At 41.0% G+C, this 16,628-nt stretch overlaps 1 protein-coding gene across 2 annotated transcripts in view; it reads left to right on the top strand.

The window, feature by feature from the left end:
• Positions 1 to 4,823: 4,823 nt before the first annotated feature.
• Pde3b (phosphodiesterase 3B) overlaps positions 4,824 to 16,628 on the top strand; it is a 142,307-nt gene continuing 130,502 nt past the window's right edge. For both annotated transcript variants that reach the window (XM_060366999.1, XM_060367000.1), the window contains exon 1: positions 4,824 to 5,977. In XM_060366999.1, coding sequence (XP_060222982.1) covers positions 5,066 to 5,977 — 912 coding nt within the window. In that variant the 5' untranslated portion in view covers positions 4,824 to 5,065. The remainder of the gene's footprint in view (positions 5,978 to 16,628) is intronic.

The raw sequence follows: 16,628 nt of genomic DNA, 5'->3' as shown, positions 1-16,628 counted from the left end.
GTTTATGTGCATAAAATTTCTTTTTCCTAGAGACAGCTGTAGCTCTGAAGGAGTTATGAAGAACTGTTTATAGTCTATTTGTTTTTGAATATAGTATATTAAGTATTCTGCAAATAGAAACTTGATGAATTATGAGAAAGTAAGGAGCTGGGGATAGGGATAAAGTGCTTGCTGTATGATGACCAGTTTAGATCTTTACTACCCATTTAAATGTCCAGTAGGCCTGGGATCCCACCTGTAATTCTAGCAATAGGAAGCTGGAGATGGCATCCTCAGAACAAGATGGCCAGGAGGATTGGTGAGCTCTGGGTTCAGCTAGAGAGCCTGCCTCCATAAATAAGGTGCTAAACTGTGGGCATCCACATGGATATACAAGTGTACCCCTACACATTGTACCCCACACATGTAAACATTCATATACATATATACGGCACAGGCACACATGAAAACAAAAGGATAAGGAAAAGGCAGACTCCATTCTGAGAAGGGTATTAGCTAGAAGGAAAGCAGATATTTTTAACATCTTTGGGCAGCATAGTTGCCTGACTGTTCAAAATAGAACAATCTTTTCTATACTGGAAAACGGTTTTTATTTTTTTAATCTAGGTTAGTAAGTATGTTGATTCTCCCACTTTTTCAAAAAATCTTACAAGTTTCATATGTAACTTAGGGGAAAAAATCTTAATATTAGAAATTAGGAACTTCAATGACACTGGTTAACTGACTTATTCCTGAAGGTTTCTTTTGATACTTAACATGTGCCAGATTGCTTTGTGTCTTTGTTCCTAAAAAAATCAAAACTATATTTTATGGAATTTTGTAAAGTGACATTTAGGAAAAACATTCAGGATTTTTCTAAGCATTTTTTTCTCAAGTAGTCTAGAGATTTTATTTATTCTAGAGGTTTTAACTCCCCCCCCCCCCAACCAGGGGTTTCATAGATTGGTTTAGCTCAGACTAGGAAGTGCTAGAGAGCTTCTGAAGGGCTGGACATTTTTACTTAAAGAAGAGCAGCCTAGGGCTGGGTGTGGTGGAGCATACACCTTTAATCCTAGCATTTCTGAGGCAGAGACAGGCAGATCTCTGAGTGCAGGGCTAGCCTGGTCTAAATAACAAGGTCCAGGACATCCAGGGCTCTGTAGAGAGACATTGTCTCAAAACCAACCAACCAAATCAAAACAAACCAAAAAGCAGCCTATCATTTGCATAACATTTTTTCCTGAAAATTAACTGAAAATCATGGTTAAGTGGCAACATACATTGGGAACAGTTTTAAAAATTTTTAAAGAACTAGTAAATATTATTCTCTTTGCAAGGCCTCTTAATAAATATTTCATAATTTCTCTACCTTCTTGCTTCTCTCTGTCTCTTCTGTTTTCCATCCTTTCACTGTCCTCCTTCCTTCCCCTTCTTTTGGTGTTGTGAGTTAGGATCTTCTCATGTAGCATCCCAGGTTGCTTTTGTACTCATGATCCTTCTGCCTCAGGCTCCGGAATGTTACCATCATGCCTGGCTTCTCTTAGCTGTCAGATTCTAAAGAGTTGTCTTTTGTCTGATAATAAAGATGAGAGTCAATTATTCAATTTCCTGAACTATTCTTTTCTATTTATGTTCCATAATTGCAATTATAAGAACCACTATGGGTGCACCAGCCAAGATTCACTGAAAAAAATTGATGTTAGAAAAGAATTTCTGGGAATATTGCTCTAGAAATGGATTTTCTTTATCTCTGGGTTTTAGAGTTAGGAAATGATCCTATCAAAACAACAGTTGAAAATACAAGTCATAAAAAAAAAAGGAAAATACAAGTCCTAAGGGTAGGAAATTAGTTACCAGAAGATACAGTGGAAGGGAAAATAGTTGAGAGCAAACATGAGCCCTCTTTATCTTTTGGATTCACTGAGAACCATTTTTGATGCATCGATGACTAGCACCAGATATTTCAGATGCAGAAGACATTTTAGCAGTTGGGCAGACCCTAGGGCTGATATGTCTCAAATTGTGCTTGCAGTCAGGTAACATATATTAATGATAAAAGTGTCCTTAGGCACTAAACTAGTTTTCAGAGTCAAGTTTTAGGCTCTGAGAATAAAAAGATTAGGATGGGTTTCCTCCAGAGTCAATGGAAGCTTCAATAGCTTATTGGCGTAAGTACTCCTTTAAGGAATAAAGAACAAAATTCCCGTCCTTTGTATTAGAGCACACAAAGCAACTCTGGGTATTTGGAACTTGACAGAGACTCCAATATTATATAAAAAATTAACACATAGGGGGTTGCCCTGCTTCAGCAAAACTTAGGAGATGAGTGGTAAGCACCTGGATTCCATGTCATGTGTCATCAAACTAAAAAGTGAAGATAGTAGAGAGACAGGAACTAAGGCCAACTTGGGTTAAAGAAAGCTGGGAAAAGAAAGAGCTAAGAGAAGTTAAGTTAAGGTCTTCTGGCATAACAAATAATGGTCAGAGATTCTTGAACCTAAAGATGAGAACGAAGGAAATCTATTAGTTGTTTAAGTGTGGCAGAAGAATTAATTTGCCCTCTAAGAAATGCAGCCTAGTAATCTTTGACAAAGACTATAAATAGAGAAGGGAGTTATTATAAACATAGCTAGCTCTTTCTTTTGTTAAGTAAACTTCGGAGCGTCTCGTCACAATCCTTACATTTTATTTTAGAATCCTCAGGTACTGGGCTGCTTACAGAAGGATGTGATCCATCCATGTGTTATTGAGAAAGTTGGGCTTTTAGACCTACAAAGATCTTGACTACAGCTAAAAGAATTTTAAAGAACTGCAAAGTAAAACAGTTTCGTGAAAGTGGCTTTGAATTCTATGAAAGAATGAGGCTTCTTTCTCTCTTTCTTTCGTTTATAGAGCCGTGGATTGTTTACTATTAGGGCATGAGTAGCCAGGTGTTTGGAACTCAACTCAAGAAACGGCATCTAGTCCATTATTGTTTTCATTACCATGTCTGTCCTATCTCAGAGGACAAGCTCAGACTTAAAAATAACAAAAGCACAATTTTTAGAAAGAACAGTGTAATAACTTTAATTTGTTTTATAATTTATTATTTAAAAAATTACCTAAAATGGGTCTTTTAGTAATGTTGATGTTTGTTTTGTCATGCTGTTCTATACAAGCTCTAAATGTGTAGATTAAGTTTCCTATTTAGTCTTCAGTTGATTGTGTTTGTGTGATGACTTCTGTTTATAGGATTTAAAATACATATTTGTTGAGTTTAGCTAAAATGAGCTCCCTCCTTTCATTTGTCTAGTGGAAAAACGACCCAGTGATTTTTTCTTTCTTTCTTTCTTTCTTTCTTTCTTTCTTTCTTTCTTTCTAAATCATTTAGGACATTTGGGTAACCATTACAACACTATTAAATATTTCTTCTTTATCCAGCACATAGAAAACCAAGGAAATTGTGGTCTTTTCCCACATTTGTTAAATTCTTGTGTTAATTCCACATATTATGTATGTGAACTACGACCATATATGAAATGGTCTGCTTTAGGTCATGGCTGTGGGCTGAGATTAATTGGTGAAAAATAGTCCTGTTTGTGGGATTTACCACACAGTAAGGTTTCTCCTCTCCCTGGAAAAATGTGGAATTAGCTTTTTGAGAAAAGCAGGCCTGTCAGGAGGTTGAAGGGAGAGTTTTGGTGGAGGAAACAGTTCATACTTTCTAAGGCAGTTATGACTGGTTGGATTCTTTAGAAAGTTCATGCTTTCTAAGGCAGTTATGACTGGTTGTGTCCTTTGGTTTAGGAGAGTTCTTTTCTCTCACTTCTAAGTCTGTCTTTGCTAATGTCACTTCCACTTTTGTCTTTCCTAATGTCCCCAGTTTCACAAGTCCTTCACGGAAAACTTATTTGGCTTTTTCCAAGGCCAAGCCATTCAAACTGATGAGTGGTCTTAGGGCTATGGGGCTCTGTCCTCTCACCCAGAACACACTGTTGCCCAGAAAAAGTCTCTGACTTGGAAAGAACTTTTGGGACAGCAAGTCTATGCTGTGGTGGAGTGGCAGGGGTGTGAAGCAGCGAGTGTCTGCCAAGGATGGCAAACACAGGACTGGATATTAGTTCGCAGTCTCATTGAAAAGGGTTCTTCTGCAAGACATACTTGCTGTCAGAAAGCACCCTCCAGGGCCCTGCCGTCTTGAGCCAATGAAGGGAAGGCGGGCCTGATGCTGGGCCCTAAGTCTACCTTGCCTCGGAAGCCAGATGCAACAGAGCCGAGTTTCTTCATCCCGGAACGCCCCCTTCCCCCAACCCTTACCCCGTTATCCTCATTAGGCACTGATTTGGGGTTCGCGTCTCACCGAGACCAGCTTGCAGGGCAGTATGTGACTTACCGCCAAAGTGATCAGTGTTTGGGGGCGGGGGGGCTCTCAGGAGTCCCTCCCATCTGCCAAAGAGCACGTCGCTCTTTGGTAGGTGTCCCAACCGCGGCGGCCCCGCTCGCGGTGGCCCGGGCGCGCCACCCCTCCGAGGGGTCCGAGTCCGGCCGCCCGACCCGAGGGCCGTCTCAGGCGGAGCGACCATCCCGGCCGCGCGCTCAGCCGCGGGGTCCCGGATGCGCATCCCGACGGGGGCGGCGGCCGCCCGAGTGAGCGGCCGAGTCACGGGAGCGCGCGCGGGGCCGCCGGCGGGGCGCGCGCCCGGCAGGGGCAGCCGCGCCGGCGGGGGGGAGGAGCGCCCGACCGCGCGCCCAACGGACCGAGCCGCGGCCGGGAGGTAACTGTTGCAGCGCGCGGGAGCGGGGAGGGGACGCCGCCGTCTCCCGTCCCGAGCGGTGCCCGAGGAGGCGGGGGCGGAGGGGGGGGGGCGGAAAAAACAAACCGACCCAGAACCAGAGGAGGCGTCCGCGGCGGCCCGGGACACCGAGGAGCCCCTCCCGCCGCTCTCCTCCGCCGGCATGAGGCGGACGCCGCCGCCCCTCAGCCCGCGCGCCGGGGAGCCCGGGCGGCGGCGGCGACGGGCGCAGCCCTGACCGCCCTGCGGAGCTCGGCGAGGGGCGCCCCGGAACGCGGAGGGCGCGGGGCTCGGCGAGCCGCCGGCGGGGGGCCATGAGGAAGGACGAGCGCGAGCGGGACGCGCCAGCCATGAGGTCCCCGGCCGCCTCGCCCCCCGAGAGCCTGCGCAACGGCTACGTGAAGGGCTGCGTGAGCCCGCTGCGGCCGGACCCCCCGCGCGGCTTCTTCTTCCACCTCTGCCGCTTCTGCAACGTGGAGCCGCCGGCGGCCTCGCTCGGCGCCGGGGCGCGCCTCTCGCTCGGCGCCCTGGCCGCCTTTGTCCTGGCCGTGCTGCTGGGCGCGGGGCCCGAGCGCTGGGCGGCCGCGGCGGCCGGGCTGCGGACGCTGCTGGGCGCCTGCTCGCTCAGCCTCAGCCCGCTCTTCAGCATCGCCTGTGCCTTCTTCTTCCTCACCTGCTTCCTGCGGCGCGCGCCGCGCGGCCCGGGCCGCGGCGCCGGCTCCTGGTGGCTGCTGGCGCTGCCCGCCTGCTGCTACCTGGGCGACTTCGCGGCGTGGCAGTGGTGGTCGTGGCTGCGCGGGGAGCCGGCGGCGTCGGCGGCGGCGGCGGCGGGGGGCCGCCTGTGCCTGGTGCTGAGCTGCGTGGGGCTGCTGACCCTCGCTCCCCGCGTGACGCTGCGGCACGGCGTCCTGGTGCTGCTGGTCGCCGGCCTGGTGTGGTGGGTGTCCTTCTCCGGCCTCGGGGCTCTGCCGCCCGCGCTCAGGCCTCTGCTGTCGTGCCTGGTCGGGGGAGCGGGATGCCTGCTGGCCCTGGGCTTGGACCACTTCTTCCACGTCCGGGGAGCCGCTCCTGCCCCGCGCCCGGCGGGTACCGCGGAGGAAAAAGTGCCTGTGATCCGACCCCGGAGGAGGTCCAGCTGCGTGTCGCTGGGAGAAAGCGCCGCCGGTTACTATGGCAGTGGCAAGATGTTCAGGAGACCGTCGTTGCCTTGCATTTCCCGAGAACAGGTAGGGTTCTTGGGTGAGCAGGGTCTGGGAGAGAGGAGCGCGGGGGGGACCGCCTGCGTGTCCCCGGCGCAGGAGCGCCCCTGGGAGAGCGCGCTGGCTCTCTCGGTGGAAAGCGAGGGGCAGGGACATCATGATGTTCTGGGCTGGAACGGCTGCCCCCAGTACAGGGGTGCCTCCAGACCCCAGAAGCCAGTGGCTTTTCATCAGTGAGTGGAAACGAGATAGCCTGCTCTCCGACTTGGCTTATGCAGGAGGGAGAGTTTTCAAGAATGAAGTGAACAACTTGAGGTTTAATAGATTGACTGCTCCCACTTTCGACATACTGGGCTCCTATACATAACATTTTGGTATCGCTTTTCTAGTAAAATGAGGATGTCTGCCTGGAGATGACCAGCTGCCTTTAGAACGAGAGTGTATGTATATGCAGATTTTTGACAGGCTCGTCACGAATGGTGAGCTGAGAGGACAAATGAGTGTTTTCATAATTAAAAGAACAGAAACGAGCCTTGGAATTGAGACTTAATTTAGATGAACAGACAGCAGTATACACTAATGCAATTAAAATGTTTTTGCAGACTAACTCATGGGCTTGTGTATTTCTTGCATAATTAGGAGAACGTTTTAGCAACTTAACCTTTAAACTTAGTAATGTGTGGAATGATGCCCAAAACATTCCCCCCCACACCCCCAATAGGCTTTCATATTTTGTTTTTAAAGGAGTTGAAATCACTACTTGAGGGAATGAACTTGAATCTGTATAGCATTGGAACATCCACCTGGTCTACAGCACCAAGAGATCCTCGGTATTGAACATTTACCGAGTGCAAACACTTCACATTTATTGTTTCAGATCCTCCCAGGGTCTGTGTTTGGCTGGGTAAGGTTCACATTGGTTTAGACAGGTATGTATTCAGGCAGACGCAGAAGATCCAGAGCCAAAAAAAGTGGCAGTGGTAGGGTCTGATTAGATTTTTCAGTTCTCAGAGGTGTGTTCTTTGCAGCGTACAGGGTAACTGTAGGAACTCTATGAAGGATTGTATATCCTTAGCTGTCAGAGTTTGCTGATTAGTGATTTTTCTTTTCTTCACACTGTGACCCAGAAGACGGGAAACAAAAGTTTCTTGTCCTTAACACTTTTGAGGCACTGGTCTCTTGTGTTCTCTTTAAAATAATCTATGAGCCACTACATAGATTTCATGGCCTGGTAAACACTGACCTATATATAGTGTGTAGTGTCTCATGAGACACCATTTTCCTGCAGCTTCTTGATTTTTTTTTTTTTTTTTTTCATTTTTGAGACAGGGTCTTGCTGTATAGTCTTGTCTGGCTTTCCTGGGTGGGCCGAGAACTGGAGGATCTATTTCTTGTCTCCTGCTCTTGAATTCACCTCTTTGCTTGGTTTTAGAGGCCATTCTTGTGCTTTGTTACTATTTGGCCAGATGCTAGGAAAAACGAACCAACCGACCAACCAGTTACACCTTTTGTTTTCTAAGTTTGCTATCGGCGGTAATAGGCAATGTTTAGAAGAATATCCATCAAGTGAAAATTTGTTTGAAGATTTGCCAACTATTTTCATAGAGTGGAATAAATTTGACTTTTATGTGACCAGACTGCATTTTTTTTTTCAATATTGGGAAGGTCTTTAGCGTAGTTTTGGCATTTTTGTAGAGGATTTTTAGGGACACATTACAGTTTAAATATTTTGGTTGTAATTTATTGGTTAGTTATGAACAGCTAGGTCTGTTCTTTTGTAAGTTGAAAAATTTTAGTCTTCTTTTCCTACTGTGGCTCCCTTGCTATCAAAGCAACTGTTTTCAGCCTTTAAATGCAGTATTATTCCAGGTAATATTACTTATTATATGTATTAGAAGAAAATAGAATTTGTGTTTGTAAAGACGGCATATTTTCTTAGGGTAGAAAACCCTTACTCAGATTCTAGTCCTCAGTAGACAGATTTAAAGTATATGCTGATAGTTTGGAGGTATATACAGTGCTCTGTTCAGTGCTCTGAAATGATAACATTTGGACATTTCTAGGTAAGGGTATTTTTAACCTAGCAAAGGTTATAATACAAGAATCTTTATTTATGCTGTTCTTGCAGTTTAACAGAAGATTTGTGTGTTTGTGTGTGTTTTGCATGTGTATTATGTTAGAAAGTTAAGAAATCAGAAGATCAGATGGTTTTCTAACTTGAAATGGTGTATATGATAATTATAAAAACGTTTTTCTTCTTTCAGAAGGTGTCAAATAAGACTTTAGGTGAAACCTGACATAAGAGAAAATGGGCTAGATTCACAGGCATAGACGTTCAAGGATCAAATCTTGGCCTTCCTCTTTAACTTTGGAGATATCAATGAACTCCTCAGTGTCTAACTACCAGTAGATGAATTTTATAATACCCTCTGATTCTAAGTTAATTTCATACAGTGATTTTATACTTTCTATAGTATATAAACTAAAGTATATGGAGTCACAAATGAAAAATTTTAAAAAGTTCTATTTTAATATTGAAGGTTATTACTGCTATAACATTTTTCAAGGTATGATTGGGGGAAAAATGAACAAGTCTGCATATTTTTGGAGAGAACTTTCTTTTAAAAAATGGATTTGTTCTTGTGATAAAATTGTTGAAATATTTTCTAGAATTTAACTGTATTAATATCTTTGAAAATACTTGAAAATGCAAATCAACATAATTGTTTTTACTTACATGAGAATAGAGTTATGTTGATTTTTTAGATGTTATATTAGGTACTGTACTAAAAATAATGGCATGATTATAAAATTTACATTTATAGGATTTAAATATTATACATATGTCAGTTCTTAATTAAGGCCCTCTTTTAGAAACATACCTAGGAATTTAAGGTTGAAATCTAATCATTGCTGACTTTGGTAAGTTAATAGAAAAAAGCAGTAAGTTTACAGTGTGCCAGGAATAGGCTGAAACTAAGAGGTTTTTAAAAAAGTCAGTTGTCTATAAGAAATCTATGATGGAATTGAACTGTATTTCTATTCCATTTTAGTTGTGTTTTTTACAGTGGTCAGCTTTGCAGTGGTGCAGTGGTCAGCTTTGCAACACTGTCATTGCATATGTGAGTACTTAAATGTGAGGTTTGGAAAAATGAAAGATGGTGTGTTGCGATATTTTTCTATACCTAAAATGCCAAGTGCTTTCTAAATGGTTAGGTAAATATTTAAAAATCCTGTGGCCTTAATGCTCATAAATACTATTTAAAGTGTTAATTTTATTTGAAAAAAGCATACATATGTAATGTGAAGACTTAAAAAAAGGAGATTTTAAAGTGTGACTATTTAATGCCCTTAAGTAATTTGCAAAGTATACCCCACTGTAATTTCTTTAATAATATTGTAATAGTTTTGAAATTTATTTCCTAGCTTCAGTTAGCATTTTAGTTTTATGTTAAAATTTGTTAGTAATAACAGCCTACGTGACAGTTTTTCTCTGATTGTTTCTCTTATTGTTATTGGATGTATGCTGCCACCAGGTATCTTTTCAGATTTGGCTAGGTTCCTCATCCTTTTAGAAAAAATACTTAATGGCTTTTTATTACACACAAGCTAAAGTTCATGCCCTTGACCACTGCTTGCAAAGACTTTTTCATAACCTGTTTTTAGTCTTTTTCATTTTTGTTTTAAATTTGCTATTATGAATTTATTGTTTTTTTGTTATTTTATGATTTGTGGAGCACCTTCCTGTGTTCATACTAGTTCTAGCTATTTAAGGGTTTCTTATTGTTGTTAGTGAGCTTGTTGTATACTCTTTTCTTTGCGTTTCTCTTTTATCATAGTTGAATGTTCCCTTAAGATTATGATATTTGGACAGATAACTAGTACTTAATATGTAAGTGGGGAACAACTCTCTGTGGTTGCAGAGTTGATCATATTTAAGAATAAAAGTTGACTATGTAATAGAATATTTTAATTATATTATATAGTGACATTTCTATAACTTGTTTTCATATGCTGAGTGAAAGACACGCACAAGTAAAGCTGTGAAATTTGTTTTCATTGTCTTTAGGCTGACTTCCCAGTGATGTTGCTCATCTCTCATTCTTTTTCCCCTTGTCTCTTTCATACCCAGGTCATCCTATTTCCCCAGCACACTCTCCAGGCTTTCTGTATCCCTTCCAAAGCAGGGAGAATCTGCACATGCTGAAAGCTTATTTTAGTGTAAATATTTGTATAGATGATATTGGAGAAATTTAGAGACATTGAAACTGAACCTTGGAAGAATGAAAAGATTGGCTCTAGGTTATGCTGTAAGGTATTGTGAAAAAGAAGCCTAGAGCCTAGATCTTGACTTCTGGTCCACCAGTACTTTGCACAAAGAGCCCATCTACCCGCAGTCAAAGTTTTCTTAAGCTGCTGTATTTAATTTTTCAAGTATTTACAATTAACAATGTCCTTAGTTATAGGACATCAGGAGAAATGATGGGAAAGACAGGGGAGGGAAAATTAGGAGGTAGTATTGAAAATCAGCGTACATAATAATATTGAAGATGAACTTGTCAGGGTGCAGCTAGTCTCAAATTCAGGCCAGCCAGGCCAGGCCAGCCTTGTAATAGATCTTGAAAAAAAGAGGAGAAAGTGAAGAGAGTAGAAAGAATAGAAGTGAACTGACAGAGGCCTGCTGTACCAGAAGGCATTTCATTTAAACAAAACCAACTGAGCAACTGTGATAGCTAAACAAAACTTTGGGGAGCTGGAATCTGTCTGTGGGCAGTTCTTGACAGTTTATAACTTTGAGTTGGTATTCACTTATTATTTACAAGCAGATCTAGGCTTACTTAGTGGTGCTTAGAAGCCAGTTATTTTGGTAGACCTTTGGTCAGAGACCGTATCTAGCAGTGTTCTTCTTCTTTTTTTTCCTTCTTCTGTAACCTAGAACTTTCTTATCAGCATTGATTTTACTCGGAAGTATTCTATCTTTATAGGTTTCTTCTCTTGTTTACCTATATTTGACTAGTTCTTCATCACATACATTTCATACAACTTGAATTCAGCACATTTTAAATGTCCTTAATTATAATCGAAAATTTTAATGAGAAGTGTCATGCACAAAGGACTCTATGTACCTGAATATTTTACATGGTTTAAGGAAAACAAAACAAAACAAAATAAAATAGGTAATATAGTCACTGTTTTCTTTGAAAGCTCTTTCTTCCTTGTCTTCTCTTTCATCACATTCTTCTCTCATAGGCATTATTCCCACTCTGTTCATTTCCTTGGTTATCTTTATAACTCTCTATGAATGCATACCTAAATAATATTGGTAATCTTGCTTGCTTTTTAACTTTAGATAAATAAAAATATACTGCATGCATTCATCTATAACTTTACATTTTGCTTGAGAATTTCTGAGTTACATTCATGTTGAAGTGGGTAGTTGAAGTTCATTTTTCAGTATTCTGTGTTATTTCATTTTCTGAACATAGTAAATTTACTTATCCTTTTTATTGCTTGTAGACCCTTGGGTGTTTTTCAGTTTTTTTTTCTATTATGTATAGTGCCACTGTGAAAATTCTTGTTAATATCCCCTATTACAAATGTGTGTATATAGAAATAGAATTGTTAGGTTGCAGGATGTGTTCATATTTAACTTTACTCTCTGTAAGCAATGTAATAGTATTCTAAAGACATCTGTGTTCTAATCCCTTAAGTTTCTATTTTACTTTATATACATAGCGAGGGTACTTTACAGATGAGATCAAGTTAAGGATTTTGAAATGGGGAGATGATCTAGGATTATCTGAGTTGGCCCAGTGTAATCACATGGATCTTTAAAAAAGAGAATAGAGAAGCAAGAGGGCAGAGAAGGAAATGGCAGTGGAAATGGTGCTTGGATTAAGGCAGTGTTATGACTCAGTTAGTCTGTCTCTGCTGGCTCTGTTGTTTTAAGGGTCATAAATCAGGGAAAGCTAGCTGAGAAAGAAGATGGAAAAGGCAAAGGACAGATTTCCTCTGAAAGTAGTGAATCCCTGCCAATCCCTCAACTTTGGTCAGTGAGACCTGTGTCAGTCAGATTTTCATCCTGTATAGCTGTGGTACATTTGTCTTGTTTATGTCATTGAGTTTATTTTGTTACTGGAATGAACAAGTTTAGTTTGCTAGAGCTATAGCAACGAAGCACCACAAACTGGTGATTTGAAGAATTTAAATAGCCTTACATTCTAGAGGCCAGAAGATCAAGATCAAGATGCCTCCAGGCTTGTTTCCGTCTGAAGACTGTTCTGTAACATATTTATGACTTGACATTTTAGATATGCCAAGCCTTGAAGAGTCTAAAATGATGAGTACAAAGTATTTCACGGAGACCACACAGGAATAATAGAAGTTATATAAAGAATGACAATTTGATGTAGTGACTGATGTAATATAGGCATGAGACTGTCATGCAAGGGACAGCCAACCTTCTGCACAAGTTAGAGAGCCTTCAAAAAGTATACAGCAATTGAGCATTAATTTTAAAGGAAGTTTCTTGATATAATGCAAATAAAAATGAATTAAAATTTTTACTGTATGCCGTTACAAGGACATTTTTAAAAGTCTCCTGTCATTTTCACTTCATTCTAAGTACAAAAATAAGTGAATTTTTTCCATCCACCTAGATCCTGGAAGGTCATAACATAGAGCCTGTGAAATCAGGTAAGAAAATTCATCATTTAGTTGCCAGTCATTAATAACAACCAAAACAGATACTTCAGTTTTCCACCAGAAATTCTAAGGACAATAGTAAGCAATAATAGAGTTAATAGATTTTTACCTAGGTTTAGAAAAGAGGTTATTATTATATGGTAGAATGACTGTAAAGTACGTAACAGTCCTGTGAACTAAATAAGTAATGGGACCTGTTCTGCAGCTAGAGATTAAAGTGATTAATTTCCTCAAATCACTTACCTTGCGTGTACTATAAGATGCTAAGTATCATTTCAAGTATAGAACATGCCTCTGAGAAATAGCCTAGTTGAAGGGGCAGGTGAGACAGCTCCATCAGCAAAGTTAAGGGGACTGAAGGGATAGTTCAGTTAGTAAAGTACTTGCTGCATGAGCACAAGAACCCAAGTTTGATACCTAGACTTTATTGATAGAGCCTGATTATGGAGGTATGTGTTTATGGTACCATTGCTACAGAGGTGGATATAGGATGATTCTTAGGGTTTCCTGTTCAGCCTAACTAGCCTGATTGGTGAGCTCCAGGGTAGTGGAAATGCTGTACCTTAAAGGAAGTGGATGATGCTTTTGAAGATAACACCAGAGGTTGTCCTCTGGCCTTCACAGGCACACACATACACAAGCACCCCTGCACATACATCAAAAATGTGTATTAAAAACTCCTAATTGACACAAACTACAAGTCAAACATTAAAAAATACCTTTTGTAAAAATTTGTAAGACTATAGTTGCTGAATTGGCATGAGAAGAAAATATTAGGACTGGATATGTAGCTCAGTTGTAGAGCAGTTGCCTTGTATATGTGGGCCCCTGGGTTTGATCTCAAGCCCTACCAAATTGAAAAAAAAATAGAAAAAGTATCCTAAGATACCCAGAAGAAATCAAAGTAGGAAGTCTGTGAAGTTATTAGACATTGAAGTGTACCAGGGAGCCAAGAAGGGTTAAATAAATCTTCTCTGAAGATAGATAATCACAAGAGGGCTTCAATGTGTGTGGATATGTACAAACATGTCTTAATTTTAACAAAATTTTTGTTTATTACAATTTATTCACTTTGTATCCTGGCTGTGTCTCCCTCCCTTATCTCCTCCCAACCCCACCTCCCTCCCTCTTAGTCCACAGATAGGAGAGGTCCTCCTCCCCTTCTATCTGACTCTAGCTTATCAGGTCTCATCAGGACTGGTTGCATAGTCTTCCTCTGTGGCCTGGCAAGGCTGCCCTGCTAGGGGGAGGTGCTCAAAGAGCCAGCCACTGAGTTTATGCCAGAGATAGCCCCTGCTTCCCTTACTAGGGAGACTGAGTCTATGGCATCTGAGCAGGGGTTTTAGGTCCTCTCCATGCATGGTCCTTAGTTGCGGTATCAGTCTCCGGAGGGCCCCCAGGGCCCTTTTTTTAAATCTCCACCTCCTTTCATAAAATTCCATGCACTCTTCCCAAAGTTTGACTGTGAGTCTCAACCTCTGCTTCCATACCCTGCTGGGTAGAGTCTTTCAGAGGCCCTCTGTGGTAGGCCCCTGTCCTGTTCCCTGTCTTCTGTCAAAATAATACAATGGAATAAAGACAGCGTCTTCAACAAACAGTGCTACTTTAACTGGGTGTCTACATGTAGAAAAATGCAAATAGATCCACATTTATCACCATGCACAAAACTGAAGTCCAAGTGGATCAAAAACCTCAACATAAAACCAGATAAACTAAACCTGTTAGAAGCAAAAGTGGGGAAGAGCCTGGAACTCATTGGCACAGGAAACAACTTCCTGAATAGAACAGCATGGGCTCTAAGAGCAACAATCAATAAATGGTACCTCATGAAACTGAAAATCTTCTGTAAAGCAAAGGACACTGTCATATGTGTTAATTTTTAAACTTGAGGTCAAATATGCATAATTTTATAGTCAGTTACTATTTTTTGGTTCACAGTTCATTCACAGTCAGTACATTCTAGAGCTGACTAGACATTAACCATCATTTATCTATAGAATGATATTTACCTTCCAAAACTGAGTATTACTCCATACTTGCTAAACCAATAGCTCTCTGGTCCTCCATTTTTTCAAGCCCAGCAACCACCGTTTTCCTTTCTGTCTCTAGTTTGACTACCCTAGGAGTGTCATATAAATTTAGTGAATAATAGTTGACTTATTTCAATTAGCATAATAATTTCAGGGTCTATATGTTGCACCATGTCTTAGAGTTTCCTTTATGTGACTAAATAATGTTCTAAATATTTTACAAACATTTAAAAAACATTTATTTGAGGATATGTTTAGGTTAGGTTGCTTCCACCTTCTTCTTCTTATGAATAGTACAGTATTGTAAACATGGATGTTTCTGCTATTAGTTTTTTAGGGCCTATTCCCAGAAGTAGAACTGTTGAATTCTATCTACCATACCATTTTGTAGAGTGGCTGCCTTGCATTATATTATTTTTTCTGTGTTATTTATTTTTATGATTACTTTAAAAGTTTGTCCTTTGAGGTACAGGCAGGCAGGTGGAATAAGAGTAGGTTAACCTATGAGGTCATAGTTTTGGGTATCAGGGAGTGTTCAAGGGAAGACTAAAACTTGTTTTAAGGTATACATATATCTCAAATTGACAGGAATTAGACAAAATCTTTTTACACATGCCTCAAATTGATATGAATTAGACAAAATCTTTTTATAAATTTATTTTATTTTATGTGCATTGGTGTTTTGCCTACATGTCCGTCTATGTGAGGTGTTGGATCTTGTGCAGCTGGAGCTGTGATCTGTTGTGGTGCTGGGAATTGAACCCTGGTACTCCGGAAGGGCAGCCAGTGCTCTTAACTCTGAGCCATCTCTCCAGATCCCCTTGCTCCCAACTACAATAGTGCATTACTTTATTCTCCACGTCTATGAAAACTGAAGCTTATGGAATGTGTCTGACTTTCTTTTCCTTATCTCTTCTTTTACTTCATGGTAAACTATTCCTGACCTTTCCCAACAATACAGTTTAAATGCCATCTTTCTTTTCCCTGTTTTTTGACATAGACTCATGTAGCCTAGGCTGGCCTTGAACTTGATGTGTAACCAAGGAAGATCTTGAATTTTTGGTCTTTTTGCCTCTACCCACATAGTGATGGGATTATATGTATGTGTCTCTGTATTTAACTATTTATTGTGCATGAAAAATGTGCCAAGTTTTGTTTTATGTAAGTTTCTGCTCTCATAGAGTGGTAAACACTCTGTGAAATAGAAGTAGAAGACAGTGAGATAACTTGAGGTAATTTGGGTCCTGTGATGCATAGAGAAAATTTTGAGCATAGTAATGGGCAAAGAGATATTAAGGCCTGGACTTGTAGAGGTATGGGTGTGTTGCTTTCAAGTGTAGCTGTCAGGGAAAGCCTCTCTGAAGAGGTGTTTTAACTTACACATGAAGTTGGTCAGGGACTGTCATGCTGGGGAGAAGACTAGCAAAGGCAAAAAGGCTCCATGATGGGAAATAGTTTAAGGTTAGAAAGAAAACTTGAATGTTTAGGGAGTGTAGGAGTGTTAAGAGTGGATCTCAGAGTACCCTGTAGACCATGTTAGCATTTGCATTTCATTATAATTGAATCCTAAAAACAATTTATTATATAATTTATATTTTTAGAAAGGCTGCCTGGCTTTTTTAAAATGGACTGTTGACAGAGAGCAGCCATAGTGGAAGGGGGGAGATAGGAGGCTGTTCCAGTTGTTCAAGTGAGAGATAATAGTGACTTAAACTGTCTCACGTAAGTTTTCCTCTTTATCTCTGCTTACTGATACGTAGATAAAATACTCTTTTAAAATGGTTCATAGTACTTAAAATATAGTCAAAATACCTTTACATCGCATTTTTAGTTAGGTGTGCAACCATTAAATTTGTGATTTCTTAAGCATAGGGTAAAAGTCTCATCTTTCTTCATTTATTACTATTAACCTAGCAGGTAGCACAAAGTTACCGATTTGGTGT

Source organism: Meriones unguiculatus, chromosome 14, assembly GCF_030254825.1.
Source record: "Meriones unguiculatus strain TT.TT164.6M chromosome 14, Bangor_MerUng_6.1, whole genome shotgun sequence".
NCBI classification, from domain to species: Eukaryota; Metazoa; Chordata; class Mammalia; order Rodentia; family Muridae; genus Meriones; species Meriones unguiculatus.
Note: the sequence above shows the minus strand (reverse complement) of the source record. Positions and strands in the feature narration are given on the sequence as shown.